The 22,706-nt window shown below is 47.7% G+C and overlaps 1 protein-coding gene across 2 annotated transcripts in view; it reads left to right on the top strand.

Annotated features, from left to right (window-relative positions):
• Positions 1-16,293, top strand: part of ACVR2A (activin A receptor type 2A) — a 69,972-nt gene extending 53,679 nt beyond the window's left edge. For both annotated transcript variants that reach the window (XM_054380908.1, XM_054380909.1), the window contains exons 5-11: positions 4,108-4,251; positions 5,793-5,936; positions 9,022-9,167; positions 10,150-10,264; positions 11,354-11,492; positions 13,657-13,787; positions 15,999-16,293. In XM_054380908.1, coding sequence (XP_054236883.1) covers positions 4,108-4,251; positions 5,793-5,936; positions 9,022-9,167; positions 10,150-10,264; positions 11,354-11,492; positions 13,657-13,787; positions 15,999-16,193 — 1,014 coding nt within the window. In that variant the 3' untranslated portion in view covers positions 16,194-16,293. The remainder of the gene's footprint in view (positions 1-4,107; positions 4,252-5,792; positions 5,937-9,021; positions 9,168-10,149; positions 10,265-11,353; positions 11,493-13,656; positions 13,788-15,998) is intronic.
• The last annotated feature ends 6,413 nt before the right edge of the window (positions 16,294-22,706 follow it).

The following is a 22,706-nucleotide window of genomic DNA, read 5'->3' as shown; positions in this document are numbered from 1 at the left end:
AAACAACCTGAACTTAGGGGTCTAATGATCCATGGCTTTGTGCTACAAGATGAGCAAAGCCCAATTGATGCAGTTCAAGTACTTTTTGCCAGTGTAGCTGCTTGACATGGATCTGTTGGAAAGGGTCCAGAGAAGGGTCCCAGAGATGATCAGAGGACTGAAGCACTCTTCTATGAGAATAGGCTGGGAGAGTTGGGGCTGTTCAGCCTGGAGAAGAGAAGGCTCCAGGGATGCCTTATAATAGCAGCTTGCCTGAAGGTGGCCTACCAGAAAGCTGGAGAGGGACTTTCTACAAGGGCTTGCATTGATAGGATTAGGGGCAATAGATTGTAACTAGAGCAGGATAGATTTAGATGGGACATTAGGAAGAAGCTGTTAACTATGAAGGTGGTGAGGCACACACTGCAATAGGTTGCACAGGGAAGTTGTGGAGGCTCCAAGTCTGGAAGCGTTCTAGGCCGGGTTGAGTGGGCCTTGAGCAACCTGGGCTGGTGGGAGGTGTCCCTGCCCATGGCAGGGGGGTTTGGAACTGGGTGATCTTTAAAGTCCCTTCCAACTCAAGCCATTCTGTGATTCAGCTTCTTGTACAGCTCATGGTGCAGCAGGAGTGTTCCTGATGTGACTGCCCCGGGGTTAGGACACAGCGAGTCTTGGAGAAGAGTGAACTCTTGGGATGAAGCTACATTTGCCTCACCATTCCCAAAAGAGAGAGCCCTGCTTCCCCCTGCTGTGCTCTGTGTTCCCCTGCACATGTTGGTAGCTGATCCAGTTTGCTAAACTCTCAGGAAATGAACCTGATTTAAAAACAAAGCAAGAGAAGCTTTCAGGCAGTATTGTCTATTGCCTTGGACTGCTGAGCAGTCAAACAAGAACCAGAACAAACCCAAGGGGAGGGAGAAGGGGGAAGGCTTGGGAATGGGAAGCAAGGTCCTTATTTTTGGCCAGCTGTGAGACTAGTATCTTTATCTTTACTCACATTATATCATCAGCCTCGGTGCCACAGAGATGATTTTCAAAAACCCTACAAAAATAATTCTGCCTGTGGCACGTTAAAGCATTTTTGCTTACAAGTAGAGCAAGAAAATATTGTCGAGGAATGTTTCCTGGCTAAAAATAGCACCTGTCCTTGCAGAGTGAGTGCTCATTGATCTGCAAGTCATTCAGGAAGAGAAAATAAATCAGAAACAAACTGGGAAAGTGTTCTTTCGGTTCTGTTAGCAGGAGGCAATTAGCCCTTTTCGAATTGAAATCAGGCTTTGTTTTGGTTTGTGTGTGTGGGTGGAGTGTTGCTGCTTCCTAAGGAGGCCGGAAGTTTTGGCTTCATAGAAATCTTTCAACACCAAAGGGAAATGTGCAGGGAGCCACAGGAGGTTGCTGTGTGAGGCAATGGGAAAGTGGTTTGAGGTGCCAGGATTTTCTAGGAAATGAGAAACTGAGGTGTATGGAAAGGAATGTGGTGGAATTTGAAAGGAGTAAGCACAAATTTATGCTGGCCACTTTTTGCTGAGGAGCTGCTGGCTTCTCTCTTCTGGTAGAGGCTGGTTTGGGGTTTGGGTTTTTTTAGTTTTTAATTTTTTTAATCAACTCTTTAAAAAGTTCTACGAGTTTATATGCTTGATGGTTGAGAGAAGATTCACACAGTGTGCCTCAAGAGAGAGAATGTTAACAAACTAAGCAAGCCAAAAAAAGGAATGGATTGAAGCTGGATGAGGATGGATCTAGACTGGAGATTAGGAAGAAATTCATTCTAGTGTGGGTGGTGAGACACTGGAACAGGTTGCCCAAAGAGGTTGTGGATGCCCCTTCCCTGGAGATGCTCAAGGCCAGGTTGGATGAGGCCTTGAGCATCTTGGTTTGGTGGAAGGTGTCCCTGCCCATGATGCAGGACTTGGAACCAGGTGCTTTTTAAGGTCTCTTCCAACCCAAACCCTTCTATGCATCTACAAATGAAGATTTTTTTGGGTAGAGGGGGTGGAAAGGAAAGGGAGTTGTTCTGGTCACTTGAAGTGAGATTTAGGCTAACTTCCCACAAAACTTTCTCATATTTTAGGTAAGTCACTAGGTTCAAAACCTTCAAAAGTTGTCTGATTACTTGGTATTAAATCCTCAGGTGCTGCATGGTGCTTAGGATCTTTAACCATAAATGGGTTTCTTACAAATTCAAGTAGGCTTTTCTGAGTAAATTTGGGGATTCTTGTTTCCAGTTTCACTTCTAACTACTAGAAATTGAGGACAGCATTTCCCTGGTGCCTGAAATACTCACAAAGAGCTTTGGCACCGAATGAAAAGCAGCAGGAGAGGTTAAAATTAACTCTTAAACTTCCTCTTTCGTGGGTTTTGTTCAATTTAAAGCCATCAATTCCTGTGGAGTGACTTTAGGCATCTGTCACTGTCACAGGAGCAGAAGGATTTCATACTTGTTTGAGGTTAGCATTGTAATGTGTCTCCAGTTCTTGAATTTCAAACACTGCATTTTCTTTTACAGTTATTAATTTGTGGGATTAGGTTACAGCTTCTTTTAAGGATTTCTAGCAATTTGTCTCTGAAACCTGTTCTTCTGGAAGGATGCTTTTGTTGCTCAATAAGAAACAAGAGAGTGGTTATTTATTCCTCCCCTTAAACTCATGCTGGATACAGAGGCACTTGTCCCCATTCTCAGCAGAGTAAAGTATCCTTAAAACCCGCAGTTGTTCAGCAAATGTGGCTTTAACATGCACAAGATTTTGATGTTGCTAACTCAAGTGCTCAAATACTTAACTATGGAGGGCTCTCAGTTGTTTTCTAGAAGCAACCACTGCACTTTTCCATTCTTTCTCTCTAAAACATCATTACAGCTTGGGTGGGAAAGAGAAAAGCCAAGTTTATGTTTCAGAAGGTTTTTGGAAGTGTGGACTTCAGGGTTTTGTTGGGCATTTGTTGTTGTGTTCTGCAGTGTGGATGTCATTTAATAGTTTGGGTTGGAAGGGACCTTTCAAGGTTCAACCCCCCTGCAGTCAGCAGGGGCATTGCAACTAGAGCAAGGTTGCTCAAAACTCCAAACAACCTGACCTGGAATAGTTCCAGGGATGGAGCATCTACCACCTCTCTGGGCAACCTGGGCTGGGGTCTCACCACCCTTAGTGTAAAAGAAAGTCTTCTGTCTAGGTAAAATCTCCATCATTTGGTTTGAAACATCACCCCTCGACCTGCTACCAAAGTGGTAGCTGCATGCTTGTGTCTTCCTTTCATATCTAACATGGAGACTTGTGGTAGTGTGTTGTGGTCTCCATAAGCTTGCTGGCCACTAAAAGCAGCTGCTCCTCCACATCCCATCTGGGATCTAGCAGTTGCCTTCCCCCACTACTACCACTGGCACTTGCAATTCCCTGTAGTGACTTTGTTGGAGGGCTGACTGTGGAGATGATGGTGTTTGGGTGCCTGTGGTGAATGTCTGCACTGTGATTTTGTGGTTTCTGGATGAAAAAGTGTTAGCTGCCTACTGGAGGGCTTTGCAGTGGCATGGGCTGTCTGCATGTTGAGGTCCCCAGTAAGGAGTGGAGTTGTGGAAGTGCAGATGTGCTGGTATGGTGAGAACTGAAGCTCTTTGTAGTATCTGCAGACAGTGGGGGGTTTCACTTCAGCTTTTTGCTGCTGCCCCAGCCCCATGGCTGAGGTAGACATCTGTGTCTCAGCTGAGGGATGCAGTGTTCCTCACGTGGAGATGGACTTTGTGACAATGTAGACTCAAGTCACCAGGCCATTGAACCAAGGGAATGAACAGGTCACACATCAAGCATACAGAACAACCCTTCAGTGTATTCAAGGTGCTCATTTGAATTCTCCCTCACAAAGTAACAAGTAAAGCTGGATTGTCTTCAGTCCTCAGTTTCTGCTGTGCTTTTCCCCCTGGTCAGGCAGGTTTGTGCTGTAGGTGTTGTCATGCTGTCTCCTGCACACCAATTCCAAGCATGTTCTACAATCTCATTTTCCATTCCTGTCCAGAAGAGTTCCTGCTTTGTTTTTGGTTTGTCTGGGGGGTTGGATCCATAAGACAAGTCTCTTCCAGTTTACAAGACTTTATTTCTAGTGTTGTAGTACTAAAATTAATTGTTTGTAACCTGCTTTCAGGATCCTGGACCACCACCACCTTCACCTCTGATGGGTTTGAAGCCCTTGCAGTTACTAGAGATGAAAGCCAGGGGAAGATTTGGTTGTGTATGGAAAGCTCAGCTACTAAATGAGTATGTGGCAGTCAAAATATTCCCCATTCAGGTAAGCAGAAGTTCTTAGTGTCATTTGGAATATCTTGATGTTAAACCAGCTTTTTGGTCACAGTGAGAGGCTTTTATTTCAATATATGCTGGGACACTAGAGAAAAAACATGCAGGTAGGGTTTTATTGAATTAAAAGCATTTTTTTAATGCAACACATTACTGAATCAATCTCCGTGACGTCTATGTATGTTCCCAATCATAAAAAGACAGATTTAGCAGAAATAAGTTTTAAGCAGCCCTCACACACTTCTCAATTGAGAAGAATTTGTTATTTTTTGAATTAAATTGTACTGAGGAGGAACATCCTGGAATACAAACCTATGAAGGTGATTCTGACAGTTAAATAGGCTTCAATTAAGTGATACAACATTTAATCCCCAGCAAGTACCCCTGGAAAGCCATGTTTTAGTAAAAATTGTGCTCATCATTTTAAGATCCAATCTAGCTGAAGTATACAAAGTGCTCATACACAGTGGCATTAGGGTAGAGTTTGCATTAATTGAAAACACCCACTGCTGCTCGAGGTGGAGCAGTGTGCTGCTGTTTCCTGGTGATTAACCAACTGCTGGATAAATACATCTGCAGGTTCTTGCTCTTCTAGGAGAAATGGGGATGTACTTCTGCTGCTTTCAGCCCTCAGTACCACATGCAGTAAATCTGAGACTTTGTTCACTGTTTTTTAATTAAGGAAAACCTCTTTCTGGTTCTTTATGGGGTTCCCACAGACTAATAAAATGCAAAACTTGAGCCACACTAAAGCAGTTGTGAAGTGTGGCATTGTGCAGGCTCCCATCCTGATCTACAGCTTTGTGTTTTCATGGGTTATACCTCATAGTTGAGGTTGTTTTCAGCAGTTGATGTTTGTTTACAAGAAATGGAATTGTTTTCAGATCATTTTCCAATATAGGTGAAGACAGACTTTCATGTTTTTCTATGCAAATTCAGTAGTTTGTGGCACAAATATTAATCTAAACATTTGTAGAAGTGTTTTTTTAATGTTCACTTCGTGCCCATTGCCCCTTGTCCTGTCACTGGGCCCCATCCTCTTGCCTCCCACAGGTTCTTTAGCTCTTGCTGAGCATTGAGAAGATTCCCTGTCAGGCTGCTCTTTTTTAGGCTCTCAGCCCTTCCTCCTCACAGAGATGCTCCAGGCCCCTCAGCATATTTGTAGTCTCCACTGGACTCTCTCCAGTAGTTCCCTGTCTCTCTTGACCTGGGTAGCCCAGAACTAGACCCAGGACTCCAGCTGTGGCCTCACTAGGGCACAGTAGAGGGGGAGGAGAACCTCCCTTGACCTGCTGGCCACACTCAATGCCCCCAGGATAATCAACCTCATTGTGTTAATAGCCTACATTGTATTTCCTTTCCTCTAGGTAGTAAATCCTGTCTTGCCAGGAAAAAAAAAAAAGGGTTTTAGTCATTTTGCCAGCTGATTTACAAATGCCTAGCAAATTGTAGGAGGAAAGTTCTGTCAGGGAAAGCACCTCTTGCTCTGATGACTGTGATGTTAACCTGGTTTGGTGTGTTCTTTCTTTCAAGGACAAACAGTCATGGCAGAATGAATATGAAATTTACAGCTTGCCTGGCATGAAGCACGACAATATCCTGCAGTTCATTGGGGCAGAGAAGAGAGGCACCAGCATTGATGTGGACCTCTGGTTAATTACAGCCTTTCATGAAAAGGTAGGTTCAGTTCTCAGGCTTGTTTCCTTTTTCATGACTGGGACATGAGGAAGAACAGCCGTAGAAAGTGATCATAGATGTCAACTTGAGACAGGTAAGAAATAAGGTTTAAAATAGGTTTTGCTTACTCACAGCTTGTCTCTTTTCAGTAGATGGGAATTTATTTCACTTTGTTTACAGCCAGCTGAGAAAGTTGTCAGCAGACTTGACTCAGTAGTGGAGTAGGTGTAGAAACCAAATAGAAATTTGTTCTAATGTTGCTCTTCAGAATTGTGGCTTTGAACATCATGCAGTCATAGAATCAGAATGTCTTGGGTTGGGAGGGACCTTTAAAGGTCACCTAGTCCAACCCCCTTGCAGTGAGCAGGGTCATCTTTAACTAGAGCAGGTTGCTCAGAGCCTCCCACAACCTGACTTTGAAGGAATGTTTCCAGGAATGAGGCTTCTCTGGGCAATTTGTTCCATTCCAGCACCACCTTCATTGTAAAAAGATTCTACCCAGTCTGAATCTATCCCCCTTTAGTTCAAAACCATCACCCCTTGTCCTATTGCAACAGGCCCTGCCAAAAATAATGTCCCCAGCTGCATTTAAGTATTAATACTCCACAGTAAGATCTCTGTGGAGCCTTCTCTTCTGCAGGCTGAACAATCCCAGCTCTTAGCCTTTCTTCATAGGAGAGGTGTTGCATCCCTTTGATCGTTTTCATGGCCTTCCTCTGGACCTGCTCCAAGTCCTTTTTCTGCTGAGGACTCTCAAGCTGGACACAGTACTTCAGGGTATCCAACCATCAGAGCAAACCCCTGAGCGAAGCCCCCGTATGTCAGTTTCTAACCCAAGTTCAGAAAGTAACTTCATAGTTAACCTACTGTTCCATCATGGAATCACAGAATGGCTTAGGTTGGAATGGCCCTCAGAGGTCATCTACTCCAAGCTCCATGCTGTGGGCAGGGACACCTCTCAACTAGACTCATCCAACCTGGCCTTGAACACTCCCAGGGAGGAGGTGTCCACAATCTCCCTGGGCAACCTGTTCCAGAGTCTCACCACCCTTGTACTGAAGAACTTCTTCATCAGCTCCAGTCTAACCCTGCTCTCTTTCAGCTTCAAACCATTCTCCCTTGTCCTACTGCTAGACACTCTTATGAAAAGTCCCTCTCCAGCCTTTTCTGTAGGATCACTTGGGGTACTGTAAGGTCCCCCTGGAGTCTTTTCCAGGCTGAACAACCTCAGCTCCCTAAGCCTATCCTCAGGGCAGAGGTACTCCAGCCCTTAGATCACCTTTGTGGCCAAACCCACCTTCCTTTCTGTAAGACTCTTCCTCTTTACAAAGCTGGGGGGGTTGGCTGACACCTGCCAGGCTGTGCAGCCATCCAACCTGACCTGGACAGGCTGAGAGCTGGCTGCAGGCAAACCTCATCAAGTTTAATAAGGACAAGTGCAGGGTCCTGCATCTGGGGAGAAATAACAACAGCACCAGGACAGGTTAGAGGCTGCCCTGCTGGAAAGCAGCTCCACAGAGCAAGACCTTGGAGTGCTGGTGGACAGTAAGTTCTGCATGGAACAACAATGTGCTCTGGTGGCCAAGAGAGCCAATGGGATCCTGGGGTGCAGCAAGAAAGGTGTCCAGCAGGGCTGGGGAAGTTCTTCTGCCTCTCTGCTCTGCCCTGCTGAGACCACAGCTGCAATCCTGTGTCCAGTTTGGGGCTTCCCAGTTCAAGAGAGACAGAGACCTGCTGGAGAGAATCCAACAGAGAGCCAGCAGGATGCTTAGGGGACTTGAGCATCTCCCCTGGGAAGAGAGCCTGAGAGCCCTGGGGCTGTTTAGTCTGGAGAAGAGAAGCCTGAGAGGGGATCTGATCAATGGCTCTCAATAGCTGAGGGGTGGGTGTCAAGGGGAGGGGGCCAGGCTCTTTTGGGTGGTTCACAGTGATCAGACAAGGACCAATGGGGTCAAACTTGGACAGAGAAGATTTCAGCTCAGCATGAGGAGAAACTTCTTTGCAGTGAGGGTGACAGAGCCCTGGAGCAGGCTGCCCAGGGGGGTTGTGGAGTCTCCTTCTCTGGAGCCTTTCCAACCCCACCTGGATGCATTCCTGTGCAGACTCCCCTAAGTGCTGCTGCTCTGGCAGGGGGGTTGGAGCTGATGATCTCTGGAGGTCCCTTCCAACCTCTGAGAGACTGTGATACTGTGTGATATTTATTTTGTTGGGTTTTTTTTTGTCTAAGAGATTCACTGATTTTGTTCCTGTTGGAATGATGGAATCTGAGATGGCTCTGCTGCAGAATGCAGGTTTTGATTGTCAAGTGTAGCCTCTCCACTTCGACAGCTCATTGTTCATTTTTGCCCTTCTCTGTTGGCTTGTCACACAACAACATGACACAGTGACATCTCACAAACTAAATATGTAAATTCAGGAAAATGTGTGTGCAGAGTGAGCTGCAGAAGTGATTTTGAAGAGAGGAGCTTTGTGTTGAATAATTTTTGCCTTCCTCTCTGAAAAAATATGAAGAGCTATAATGTACATTCCTCTCTGAAGCCATTTTGTGAAACTGGAGTGTTGCTGGGCCCTAAGAAAAGACTTGTCAGTTTAAAGGTCCTGAAGAATGGTCATATACAACAAAATTCTTGAAGGTGGATCTCCTGTGTCATTTCCTGTGCCTGCCTTCTGGGAAGAGCAGGGTTGCCTTTATAAGGAATTGCATATCTTAAGTCTAGCTCCCATTTTTGATACCAGGAGTTAAGCGCAGTGTGAAGTGTGCCACTGAACTTGAGTTCCTTGTGCTATTTGCATGATGAGGTGCTGTGTGGTTGCTACTTGATTCTCTTCATAGAATGGGTTGGCTTGGAAGGACCCTTGAAGATCATCTAGTTCCAAGCCCACTGCCATGAACTAGAGACCGTGTAAAGGTGAATTTTTGTTTCAACCAACAGTTGAATGTGTAGCTGGATGGTCTATGAGGGGACAAGAGAAAGGCAGGCTGGTGTGTTGTGCTGTTTCGTGATAGAAGCCATTTAGAAGTTTCCTTAATGAGCAGAAGAGAATGAAATTGATCTTCTCATTGTTTTGCTGTGTTGCTCTGCAGGGTTCACTAACAGACTTCCTCAAGGCTAACGTGGTCTCTTGGAACGAGCTGTGTCACATCGCTCAGACTATGGCTAGAGGCTTGGCTTATCTCCACGAGGATATACCAGGGCTGAAAGATGGGCATAAACCTGCCATCTCACACAGGTATGGTGACTGGAAAACGCCTTAGGTGGGGGGTAGGATTTCAGCTTGGAGCTAGAGGAGGTGAAACATGCCTAGGTAGGAATAGTCAAGTGATGACTCTGTGATATCTTCCTTCCAGAATTATCAGGAGCCTTGTAAGAAAAATCTGCTCAGCCTAAGCAAAAATCTAGTTGATGGTTCATAGAGCTTAGTGTGGTGTTTGTGATTCATCTCATGCATTCTTTATGTTTTGTCCACTTAATTATTAAGGAAGAATTGGCATTATAGCTCTTTGAAGCAACTTAAACTTTTATGTACCTAACTTTTTAAGTAATACAGAGCATCTTCAGATAGAAATATTTAGTGTAAGTGTTTTGCCTATTGTTGAATGTAAATTGTTGGGGGGTTTAGATTAATTAGCTACAGAAAGCTGCTAATTCAAGTAAGCAGCTGAACTTGTAACCAAACTGAAAGATAGCTATAGAGGAGACAAACACAGATCCTGCAGGGTTTGCACTTCAGTGAGTGAACCTGTTTGAGGATTAAATGGATGGTAGAGGAGAAGTCCACAAAGGACAGATGGAATCCCTGGCTTGAGTCCATTGTCTTCTGTTTCTGCAGCCAGTGATGTTTCTCCTTGCTAGAAACAACCAAGAGTCATTTTCCAGAGTGGTTTATTGCCTATTATTTAAGCAACCAAAATGCAGTTGTAATTAAAGCATGCAGTAGCTGCATTTGTGTGCTGTTTCTCTATCATCCATCCTTCTGTGCTTCAAAACTAAGCATAAAATAGTAGTTGTAGGTGCAGCCTCACACATTTCCATAACAACAAAGGTGTGCAAGCATACTCCTAGGTTTTATGATTCTGTAGTTGTTTAAATGGGCTACTGCTTTGTATTTCTCTTGCCTTTCATATCATAATGTTCATTGTTTTATTATATTACTTTTTCCTCGCAACTTTATGGTGTTTCTTGTTCTAGTTTCTTTTTCTTTCTCTTCAAAGGGACATCAAAAGCAAGAATGTGCTGCTGAAAAATAACCTGACAGCCTGCATTGCTGATTTTGGTCTAGCTTTAAAGTTTGAGGCTGGAAAGTCTGCAGGGGATACACATGGACAGGTAAACACTGATTGAGTGACAGAAATGGTGCAGCTGGGAGCTGCATGGGAAGGGAAAGGGATAGTTTAGGCATTTTTTTTGTGCACAAGATCAGCAGCCCTATGTTTGGGAAGCTTTAAAGGAATGTGGCAATTTGTGCTTTCTTCTCACAGGCTAAAAGTTGATGAATTCTTGAGATAATTGCAGATCACAGCCTTCCTCCCCCATCCCATTACATGTCACGTCTCTCCTCCCCCTTATTTTCACTCTCACTGAAAGATTTGGACAAGGAGGAGTAGTCTTGCTCTATTTTTATTAATTGTTCTGAGATGCTGTTCAGGAATTGAGGAATGATAGCAGCAGCCAGTTAGAACCCAGCAACAGCCACTTCCCTGAAGTGACAACAGGGCTGAATGCCACTTGCCATGCAGCTGGGAGCTGCTTTAGCACCAAGTACTTGTGAAGTAACAAGCTGGAGCATTTTGAGTTCTGGAAGATTAAATGTATGTCATTTTGGGCAGAACTTCACAGTTTATGGTTGAGCAACAAAAATGAAATCTTGTACGTATTATAAAACCTCAGGAACATAAAATAAATTGGGTTGGGAGGGACCTTTAAAGGTCATCTAGCCCACCCCATCCCCCCTTGCAATGAGCAGGGACATCTGCAAGCAGATCAGTGAGGTGAGATAAAGAACAGCAGTGGCAGAGCTGTTGAATTGTTATGCAAATGTGTTATTTTAAAATATTCACATTTTCCTGCTGCAGAAGTGTAGAGCCCAGCTTAGATGATGGCTTCCAATTCCTCTTCCCTGCTCTTGGATGGAAGAAATCACTCTTGAGTGGAAGAATACACAAGGAGCTTCCAAGATGTAGCAAGGATAACTGTGGCTATCTTTAATCCTGGACAAAAATTAGAATCATAGAATGATCTGGGTTGGAAGGGACCTCCAGAGGCTATCTAGCCTGCAGTCAGCAGGGACAGCCTCAACTAGATCAGGCTGCCCAGTGCTGGCCTACAGCATTACTCTAACCAACACCCAGCTGGAGTGGTGGTTGTGGCGGTGTTGGTTCTTGGGGTACCAAAAGCTTTGCTTCCCTGTCTCCCAAGGTGGGCACACGTCGCTACATGGCTCCTGAGGTACTAGAAGGTGCTATCAACTTCCAAAGGGATGCATTCCTGAGGATAGACATGTATGCCATGGGACTGGTCCTCTGGGAGCTGGCGTCGCGCTGCACTGCCTCTGACGGTAAGCAAGGGGCTGCGTCTCTGCAAATACTTCAGCACTCTGCTCAGGTGCCCAAGAAGGCCACCAGCATCCTGGCCTGGGTCACAAGAGTGTGGCCAGCAGGACTAAGGAAGTGATCATGTCCCTGTACTCAGCACTGCTGAGGCCACACCTTGAATCCTGGGTTTGGTTTGGGGCCCTGCACTCCACGGATGTTGAGGTGCTGGGGTGTGTCCAGAGAAGGGAGATCTTTGGAGCCACACAGTCACTGCCAAGTTCAGATTTTAAGTAATTATTTACAGTGTCTGTTTTTCATAGTTCTTTTATTTCTTTGTTTCTGGAGTGGGTCCAAGAGAGGGCAATAAATTTGGTGAAAGGATTAGAGAACAGGGCTGGTGAGGAGCAGCTGAGGGAACTGGGGGTGTTCAGCCTGGAGAAAAGGAGGCTGAGGAGAGACCTTCTGGCTCTCTACAACTCCTTGAAAAGGAGGTTGGAGTGAGCTGGGGGTTGGTCTCTTCTCCCTGGTATTAGGTGATAGAACAAGGTGAAATAGCCTGAAATTGCACCAGAGGAGGTTTAGGTCAGAGATGAGGAACAACTGCTTTGCTGCAAGAGTGGTCAGGCATTGGAACAGGCTGCCCAGGGAGGTGGTGGAGTCACCATTCCTGGAGGTGTTCCAGAAATGTGTGTGGCCATGGCAGTTTGGGCCATGGTTTAATGGCCATGGTGGTGCTGGCTTGATGGTTGGACTCGATGATCTTAGAGGGCTTCTCCATCCCAAACAATTTGATGATAAGAACAAGACAGAAGAGAAGGCTGAAAGATGTGTGGAAGAGTGCTGTGTCTCGAAGCAGCTGAATTCAGCCAAGTGAAGAGAAGGTTTCACGGTGGCTGGTGGCACTGCTTCTGATGGTGGTGCCCTGTGAGCCCAGTGCAGCTGACAGGTACTCGTGTGAAGGGCTGTGGTATGATGGAGGTCTCAGCAGATCCATGCCTGGCCAGGCCGTGCTGCTGTGCTCCAAGCACTGCTGCTGTGCCTCAGCCGTCGCTGGCTGAGCAGGAGCCACAGGGGAGGCTTTACCCTTTCAGAAATGTTAAGCTATTTACTAACAGCCTCCACATGGCCTCACACGAGCCTCTGAGGCCACCCCTCTGCCTTGGTGACTGCTCATGCCTCAGTGCACTGGGAAACCTGCACCTGAATTCACTGAGGTGTCTGCTAGGCAGCTCTGACCCAGGTGATGGATACTCCAGAAAGTAAAGGAGACCCCAGTGAGGGACAGGCTTGCTCTAGCCCTGGGGTCACAGCTGCTGATTCATTTCACCAGCTCTTCTCAGCTTCATCTGTTCCACTCTTCTGTCATCCCCTTCCTCCTTTTTCATAGATTGATAGAATGGGTTGGAAGGGACCTTAGACACGATACACTTCCAATCCCCTGCAGGGATACCTCCTGCAAGACCAGCTTGCTCAAGGCCCCATCCAGTCTGGCTTTGAGCACTTCCAGGCTTGAAGCCTTCACAACTTCTCTGGACGTCCTGTTCCAGTGTGTCACCACCCTCATGGGGAAGAATTTCTTCCTAATGTCTGATTTAAATTCAGCTTCTTCCAGCCATTACATTCAAACACTGGAATAGGCTGTCCCAGGAGGTGGAAGTGGTGGAATCCCCATCCCTGGAGGTGTTTCAAAGAGGCAGAGATGTGGTGCTGAGGGACATGGTTTAGCCCCAGCCTTGGTGAAGTTGCAGAATGGTTGGTCTGGGTGATCTTAAAGGTCTCTTCCAACCAAAAGGATTCTGTGAGAGTCACCAAATCTACAATTTATGGAAGCTGGGGGGGGGCAGAAGCTGTGGATCTAGAGTCTCCCTGTGCCCTCACGTTTGGAAGGTGTCAGCTGGCTTGGCAGCTGTGCTTGGCTGCCACATGTAGAGGTGCAGAAGCTTGTGGCTCCTGGAGGTGCCACTGGTGCTTCACTGAAGGCTTGATTTAAACCCTGCTCCTGACCTGTCACAGGATGAGCTTCTGATGGTCAGAGTAACCTGAGTCACAGAAGCTTCACAAGCTTCTGATGCAGGCTGCATTTCTAAGGCCCTAGCCTTATTTTTGATTTCCCCCTATTTTAAAGCAAAATTGGTGGTTTAACTTGTTGTGTGGTTTTGTTGGTTTTTTTTTTTTCCCAATCTGCAGGCCCAGTGGATGAGTACATGCTGCCCTTTGAAGAAGAAATTGGCCAGCATCCTTCCCTGGAAGACATGCAGGAAGTTGTAGTTCACAAAAAGAAGAGGCCTGTTCTCAGAGAGTGCTGGCAGAAACATTCTGTGAGTAGTTTCACAGCCCCCCTGCTGCCAGGGCCTGCTCCAGTTTGCGTGCAGGTGGTGGTGCTCCTGGGCTGGGGTCATGAGCCTGACTTCAGGAAGAATTTAGTCATCCCAGGAAGAATTTAATGGACTGGAAATTAATGTTCCTAGTCTTAAAATATTCTTCCATCATCAGTCATTTGGAGGTGATTTTTTTTTTCACTTTTTTTAGTGAAAGAAGGGATTGTTGAGAGCTACTTTGGAATGCTCAGGTTTAAAATATATTGGATAAGTAGCAGCCTTGACTGACCACAGGAGTGCCACCAACTGAACACAGAAACACAGGGGGAGCAGTGTCCTGTGAGGAATTTCTGGCCTCACTTAGGGAGGAATTGAATGTTCCCTGATGTGCTTTGTGGCTAGAGGCTCACAGTGACACCACTGCTTGTTCCTACCACTGGTCTGGTTTGGGGTTTTGATAACTGGGTGGTTAGAAATGAGATGAGGTTGTGGCTGCACAAAACCCAAGTGTCTGTTACCATCTGCTCCATGGAATCAGCACATTGCTGTGTCAGCTCAGGGTTACTTGGGAGGAAGTCAACTGCTGACAGGGACAAATCCCCTTTTGTGCTACTTGGGTTTTAGTGATCATTTGATCTCTGAAGGACTCAACCTCTTTGGAGGTCAGGTCTTTTAAGACACCACAGTGACTTCACCAGCAGACTGCAGCACTGTCCAGTGAAGGAACTGTACTGGGGAGAGACTTTTGTCAAGGGCTGGTAGTGACAGGCTGAGGGACAATGGCTTTGAGCTTGAGGAAGGGAGATTTAGACTGGATATGAGGAAGAAATTCTTTCCATTGAGGGTGGTGAGACACTGGAACAGGCTGCCCAGGGAGGCTGTGGATTCCCCTACCCTGGAGGTGTTGAAGGCCAGGCTGGATAACACCTTGAGCAACCTGGGCTAGTGGGAGGTGTCCCTGCCCATGGCAGGGGGGTTGGAACTGGAAGATGTTTAAGGTCCTTTCCAAACCATTCTGTGAGTCTATCAATCTCTAGAAGAGGAATTTTCTTGCTCTTGTATATTGCACACCATGTGGTGAGTCTCCAAAGCAGTATGGCACAGGCTGCTGGGTGACAGTGGCATAGATGTACCTTGCAATGGAGCTTTGTTGGAATTGCCAGGTGACCCCTGCATGGAACTTGCAGCTGGCTCTGTACAGATACCTTGCATGGGATCACAGACTGCTTTGGCTTGAAGGGACCTTTTGAGGTCATCCAGTCCAACCCCTTGCAGTCAGCACGAACATCTGCAACTAGAGCAGGTTGCTCAGGGTCCCAAACAACCTGACCTGTAACACATTGAGGGATGGGACATCTACCACCTCTCTGGGCACCCTGGGTCTCACCACCCTCAGGGTGAAGATTTGGTCCTGAACAGATCCAGCTGCTACAGAACCTTCCAGACTAACAGTCTGTCCTTTCATTAAAACAGAGGCCTCAGTAAGTGTGACTGAAGCAGCAATGTGGGAAAGGCAGCACCTGGTATTTCTAGCTCCAAACAGCATGAATCCAGAAGAAAATGCTTCCCCTTGAGAACAGTCAGACACAGGAATCATAGAATCAGAGAATTGTCAGGGTTAGAAGGGACCTCAAGGATCATCCAGTTCCAACCCCCATTGCCATGGGCAGGGACACCTCACACTAGAGCAGGTTGCTCACAGCCATATCCAGCCTGGCTGCAAAAACCTCCTCCAGGGATGAGGCTTCCACCACCTCCCTGGGCAACCTGTGCCAGTGTCTCACCACCCTCATGGGGAAGAATTTCTTCCTGACATCCAATCTGAATCTCCCCATTTCTAGTTTTGTTCCATTCCCCCCAGTCCTATCACTCCCTGACACCCTCAAAAGTCCCTCCCCAGCTTTCTTGTAGCCCCCTTCAGATACTGCAAGGCCACAATAAGGTCTCCTGGGAGCCTTCTCTTCTCCAGACTGAACAGCCCCAACTCGTTCTCCCAAGGGAAGTGGTGGGTTCCCCTCCACTGGTCAGTTCTAAGAGTCAGTTTGACAGGGTGCTGGGCCAGCGCCTTTCAGCTCCGCTGTCACCTAGAAGGGTTGGCCCAGATGATCCTTGGGGTGCTTTCCAGGCTGGCATTGTGTGATTCTGTGCTGGTGTGTGTGCCCTGGTGTGGTGTGTGCCCTGGTGTGATGTGTGCCCTGTGTCTGGCGGCAGGGCATGGCGATGCTGTGCGAGACCATCGAGGAGTGCTGGGATCACGACGCGGAGGCCCGGCTGTCGGCAGGCTGCGTGGAGGAGAGGATCATCCAGATGCAAAAACTAACTAACATTATCACAACAGAGGACATCGTGACTGTGGTCACAATGGTGACAAACGTTGACTTTCCTCCCAAAGAGTCCAGTCTATGATAGTTGCACTGGGCACACCTCCCTGGCCACCAGGACTCTTCACCGGAGCTGCTAAAGCTAGAGCGGGGCCTGCTGACGGCAGTGCTGTTTGCTGGGTGAGGAGAGGGGTAAGTCTCTCTGGAACATCATCGAGAGGTGTTGGTCCTTTTGTTTTATCTCCTCCCTTCCCTCCTGACCGTGGATCCGTGGGACTTTGTGCATTCCCTGCTTACACCTGAAGGACACGGGGGGGCTGAGCAAGGACAGCACCGTGCTGTTGGAGGAACCGGAACGGAAGATGATGGCTGGACCTGTAGTGGCTAAGCAAAAAGCCTTTTACAAACTGACACCAGATTTCTTAACTCCTGTCAGAAGAGACTAATTCCTTACCACATGAACTACTGTTGTTGTTATTATTATTATTTTTTTTAAATCAAAACATTTCATTTCAGATTTTAAAAAGAGAGGAAAAAAAACAAACAACAAACAAACAAACACAGAAAAAAAAAAAAAAGGGTAACTTGTTTTTTTATTGCAGTCGCTGTCGTTTCTCTACAGACAAAGCCCAGACTCTTGCAATGCCAATATGACACAGCTTGTGAATGTTCAGTGTGCTGCTGTTCAGTTGTTGTACAGAAACAAAACAACAACAAAAAAACAAAACAAAACAAAAAGTCATCAAGTGTGGGACGTGGAGAGCAAAAAGAGGCTTCCAAGTATTACTTCAACCTCTCCCTCAACAAGGTATACCTCAGTTCCAGCTCTGCCAGGCAATGAGATCCGACAACACTAACACCCTTGGGATGAGAGCCCTCCCCCTTTCCCCCCTGCCCCCTGGCCCTCTCGTTTTGTAAATGATGTATTTCCAAGTCACTGTGTTATTTAAGAAGGGTAAGCTATGCTTCATGCCAACAGTAAATGGCCATTCCTAAAGCAGTGTTTTTAGCCTTTTCTTGTACTAGCTTGTTGTGTATAAAAGAAAAAGAAAAAAAAAAAAAAGAGAGAAAACAAAAAAAGTGCTGTTTATTGAAAGGAAACATTTTTTCCTTCCTTTAGTTGAAAGCTTTTTTTTTTTTTTACCCCCTTCTCTTCCCTCCGTGCCCCGGAGTATCTCATACATTTATTTAATACTATTTAGGTTTGCTGTGTCTGAGGAGTATTTGAGAACTTAAGCATGACTTTTTTTCCTTCCCTCCCTTTATTTTTTCTGTGAGCTGTGACACTGGAGAGCTTTGAATTCTCAATTCTTTGGTTTCCAGAAGTCTTTTCTTCCCCCTCCCCTCCCCCCTATTTATGTTTGTGACCAGCTCCGCCTAGCGCCTTCTGTTCCGCTCCGCAGTGGGCTCTGTGTCACTGCTTCAGGATCACCTCAGGAAGCTCAGTTACCCCTCTCCCTCCCCCCACTGTCTCTCTGCTTTGAGATCTGCAACTTTGCTTACAGCTTGGTGCCATCTTCTCAGAGTAAGCTCTGTGCTAGCTGGGTGCACCCCAAATTCCAGCCACGGGTTTCAGATTCTAAATGCTTACAAATGTCAGGGAGAACTTAGGATATGCAACAACCCTTCAGAGGTAATGACCCCCAGGGGCCACAGCACAGGGCCCCCCACACACCAGGGAGAGCACTGAAACTGCTTTCACAACTCCAGCCTGCACCTGGAGCCCAGCAGGTCACTCACACCTCATTGCAGAGTGACTGGTAGGCAGGTGCCCAGGTGCTCCTCAGAAGAGCTGTCTTGCTGCATCCATTTGATCCTTGATACCAAACTTCCAAGTCAAGCAAATGATCCAGACTTGGGGGGTACAGAAGTGACAGCAGCCAGGGAGTGCTGCCTGCTCTGTCCTTGTCTGCTTTGTTCTCCTATCCTGTGTGCTCAGGCTTTGGAAAGAGGCTTTTAGGGGCTGACTGCAGATTTCATCTTGGGAACTGAGCTGTGCAGCCACAAGCTGCTCCCAGTGCTACGCAGAAATGAACTTCAGCTCTGGGAGCAGTAAGAGGACCCTAGGGGTAATGAAGGCTTAGGTCAGCACACTCCTGGCAGGGAGGGACAGAAGGTTGTAGCCATGCTCTATGTCTGTCCCGCTGTTCCTCAGGTTACAGGTAGCCAGAAGAACCCTGCCCTGAAAGGTGGTGTTCAGCTTGGCTGTGAAAAGAGAGCAAATCTAGTTTGTGGTCACTTCCTTAACTGACACTTCCCTTTTACTTCCTCTTTTAACCCAGGGATGTCGCACACCCAGCAGGACCTGAAAGTAGCTGCTGAGCTGGGAACCAGTCGGCATCTGTCTGAAGCCCTCTGTGCTCCCAGTGAGTTTTAACCCCTTGAGTAGCAAAAAGCAGAGCAAATAGAGCTGGGTTCAGAATCTGTGACTCAAGATCTGATGCAGAAATTGGTTATGTATAAAATGTGCAGCATCTCTGTTAGAGCTGAGCTGCTGGAGGTCCTCAGCCTGGGGGGCTTCTGGGTGCTCACACACCACGTTGCAAACAGCTCCCTAAGGCTCCCATCAGGAAAGCTGGGATCACAGCTTTGCGTTTTAAACTGCCAGGGGCTGTCCCTGCGTGTTTCACTCTTGTGTTGCTCCGAGGTCCCTGGATTTTACCAGCGCGGTTCAGTCACTGTGAACAGGTTTGCAGAGGGTGAAAGCTTTTTAATTGGGGAACAAGAGGGGCTGCCAGGGTCCAGCTCTTCTCACAGGGCACTTGGAGTCCTGTTTCTGTTTTACTTCTAGAGCATTAAACCTGCAGGTGGAGGAGATGCCTGGGCCCAGCAGCACTTGGCAGGTGTAGGGGAGGGCAGGATCAGTCAGACTGATGCTAGTGGCCATGTTTGGATGTTACTGACCAGCAGGCAGCAACCATGGTCCCTGTTGTGGTGGGTTGATGGTCTTAGGGTGGCCTAAAACTACCACACCTGTGCATCCTGGAGCAATGCAGCATGTGGGGGTGAGCTCCAGAGGGTCACTCCTAAGGAACAGCCACTCTCCTTCCCTGCTGAAATCATGACCAGAGGACTGCTGAAGGAGCCCTTTCTTGGTCTGAGGTTAGCAGTAACCTTTTGGGTTGTCAGAGGGTGAGGGGCTTCTGTATCTCCTCCTGTGCAGCTCTGTGCTCATGGCTGCGCCCAGCGCAGCGTTCCAGGACAGTTGGAGCTGTGGAAGCAGCACTCTCAGTCCTGCTGGCATTAGGGCTGGCAGCCCCCACCTGCTACCTGCTGGTTGAGAATTTTTAACTGGTGTAGCTTTCAACCACCCCCTTTCAGCATGCTAAGTCACATCCAGAGATAATCATGAGCCTGAGAGGCACTGGGGTCACCAGATTGCTCCTCCTCCAGCTTCTCTTTCTGAACACCTTCGCTTGCAGTAGGAACTCTTGGTACAAAACACAGAAAGCTGTGGTTAGACCTTCACAGGCAAAGTAGCATCCTTGATGGAACATCATTTACCTCAGATACTCAACCAGCAGTACTTCTTTTGGGTTGGTGGGTTTTTTTGGTTTGTTTTTTTTTCTTTTTCTGGGTTTGTTTCCCTTTAATTTCCTTTTTTTTTTGCTGCCGTTTCAGTCCATACATTCTTTGTTACCTCTCGAGATTTCTTTTTTTTTGTTGTTGTTGTTGTTAAAGCAATTCTTTGAACTTTTACTCTTTGTATTTGTCAGTGTTTTTGGGCACAGGTTGTTGTACTACTGTCAGAAGGTACTTGCTGGGTTTCTGCAAGTACTGAAAACAAACCAACCCTTCCCCTTCCCCCCCCCTTCCCCTTTCCCCCTCGCCCTCAGTAAAGTGATTGTTAAATATTGTACAAATACAAATGTATACTCTTCCTGCCCCTTTTTCCCCCCAAAAAAGGTAAAATAAAAAATGTGACTACTAAGATGTGCACAGGGCCTTCTTTCCAACAAGCACTGCAGGGGCTCTTTCCCCCCACTCCAAGAAGGACATTGAGGGGCTGGAGTGGGTCCAGGGAAGGGCAGCAAAGCTGGGGAAGGGTCTGGAGAACAGGGCTGGGGAGGAGCAGCTGAGGGAGCTAGGGGTGTTTAGTGTGGAGGAGACGAGGCTGAGGGGAGACCTCATTGCTGTCTACAGCTCCCTGAAAGGAGGTTGGAGCCAGATGGGGGTTGGTCTCTTCTCATTCTATCACCTAATGCTAGGAGAGGAAATGGCTTCAACTTGCACCAGGGGAGGTTTAGCTCGGAGCTTAGGAACAATTTCTTTGCTGCAAGAGTGGTCAGGGGTTGGAACAGGCTGCCCAGGGAGGTGGTAGAGTCCCCATCCCTGGAGGTGTTCAAGAAGCCTGTGGCCATGGCACTGTGGGACATGGTAGTGTTGGGTTGATGGTTGGACTTGATGATCTCGGAGGTCTTTCCCAACCCAAACAGTTCTGATTCTTCCTGCACACTCAAGTCTGCAGGGGGAGTGTTGTGACAAAAGAGAATGGAGAGATCTTCCAGTTGAAATTTAGCTGTGGGGTAGGCCAAGGCTGGATTCATCTCCAGGAGTTCTAAAGGAAAACTCCCAGAGACCTGACAGCCCCGTTGGTGTTTAACCAGCAGCACCTGGAGGAGGGTGAGGTGAGCATGGGGGGCAGATGCCTGCCCATGGCGATGCAGGCAGCTGTGGGGAGGACACCAGAGGTGTCTGCAGTGGTGTCTTGGTACTTCCACACACTGCAGCATTCATGTTCCAGCCACAGGCCAGGCTGCTGCTCTTCTGGGGCTGAGCAAAGCTAGGACTTCCACAGCACCTGGGCAAAGGGGGGGAGCCCTGCTCTGCAGGGCTGGTGGCTGATGGCAAGCGTGGGGCTGCCATGGGTGGCCTTTGAGTGTGCATTAGGGTTGGGTGTGAGGGACATCACAACTTTTCTCCTTCATCTTCCAGTCAGTCATCTCCCTGCCTTCTAGAAGTGCTGCACTTCCTCAGTGTCACCTTTGCTGCTCTTGTGCTCCACGTGGATTGTTTCCTTTCCAGCCTGCTGCAGGGTTGCTGGCCAAGCCGTGCTCCGTGCCACAGCCTGCAAGGTCAGTGCCTGCTCTCCACAGCAGCTTCTCCTGTCCCCACACCTCTGGCCCAAGCCTGGTAGAGCTGACAGGACCCAATTCATTTCACCAACCCTGCTGGTGTGCAGAGCCTGGTGGTGACGTCCCTGAGCCAGAGGGTACCTGCAGCTGGGCCAGCTGGACACCAGCACAATAACCCCCAAAATGTCCCTGTGTCCAATGGGACACAGACATCACCTCTTAGCCACACCCTTCCCACCTCTGCTCTCTGAGCAGTGGACAGCCCCTTCCTTCCCATTCTGGAAGACCACCTGGAATGCTGTGAGCTTCACTAAAACAGAGGTCTGTGCTGGCTGAATAAATTCTCCTCTTTCCGGAGAACTGCTGCAGGAAATCCTGCAACAATTTCAGCTTGCAGCCCTTCTCCACCCTAAAGCCATCCCCTTGCAGGAACCAGACCAGGAAGTGGTGAGGAACTTTTAGGGTGCCAGGTAATGACAGGACGAGGGGGAATGGGCAAAAACAGAAAGGGAGAGATTCAGATTGGATGTCGCTTCCCCATGAGGGTGGTGAGACACTGGAACAGGTTGCCCAGGAGGTAGTAGAAGCCTCATCCCTGGAGGTTTTTCAGGCCAGGTGACCTGATCTAGTGTGAGGTGTGCCTGCCCATGGCAGGGGGGTTGGAACTTGATGATTGTTGAGGTCCCTTTCAACCCTAACAATTCTATGGTTGTAAGTGAGGACAATCCTGGGGCTTGTTTTGCTGCTCTTCAAGGCACTGCTTTGCTCTTCAGGAGCACCTTCCCACTAGCCCAGGTTGCTCAAGGCTTCATCCAACCTGGCCTTGAACACCTCCAGGGTTGGAGCCTCCACAACCTCCCAGGGCAACCTGTTCCAGTGTCTCCTCACCCTCACAGGAAATAATTTCTTCCTAATCTCCAGTCTAAATCTTCCCTCTTCCAGCTTCCATCCATTGCCCCTCTTCCTGTCACTACAAGCCCTTGTGAAAAGCGAGGTCAGGCTGTTGTAGCAACCAGGATTTACCCAGAGCTTCCTTCATGTGGTACCAAACCCTTGCTAACTGTTGCCTGGGAAGGAGCACACCTTTGGTACTGCATCTCTGAGGCATGCTTCTGGTGTTCCAGAGATCTTTCCTACAGATCTCTTACTGCAACAGCTGTGAAACAGTTTCTCAGCCTACACAGGCTCCAGAGCAGCTCTGGGAGAGCTTGGCCAGAGCTGCACTCCACAGGGACAGGTGCATGGGGTGAAGCCACACTTCAAGGCAGCCTAGGCAGAGAGTGAGTGGGACTTGGCACAAACACAGCCCTGACCAGCTGAAGTTGGTTGTTTAATTAAGGTTTACTTAAGTCAATTCTCTGTGTCAAGTCAACTTTGAAAAGAAAAAGCAGACCAAGGAGGGATGGGTCTGTGTGTGAGTGTGCAGTGCTGGTGGCCAGCCAAGGCTGAGAGGCCCCAGAGATGGCTTCTGCATGGAAATGCTTTTTAAGAGCAAACCTCAGTGCTGAGGTGCCCCAGAGCTG

The sequence above is a fragment of the Indicator indicator genome, chromosome 5 (genome assembly GCF_027791375.1).
Source record: "Indicator indicator isolate 239-I01 chromosome 5, UM_Iind_1.1, whole genome shotgun sequence".
In the NCBI taxonomy this organism is placed as follows: Eukaryota; Metazoa; Chordata; class Aves; order Piciformes; family Indicatoridae; genus Indicator; species Indicator indicator.
Note: the sequence above shows the minus strand (reverse complement) of the source record. Positions and strands in the feature narration are given on the sequence as shown.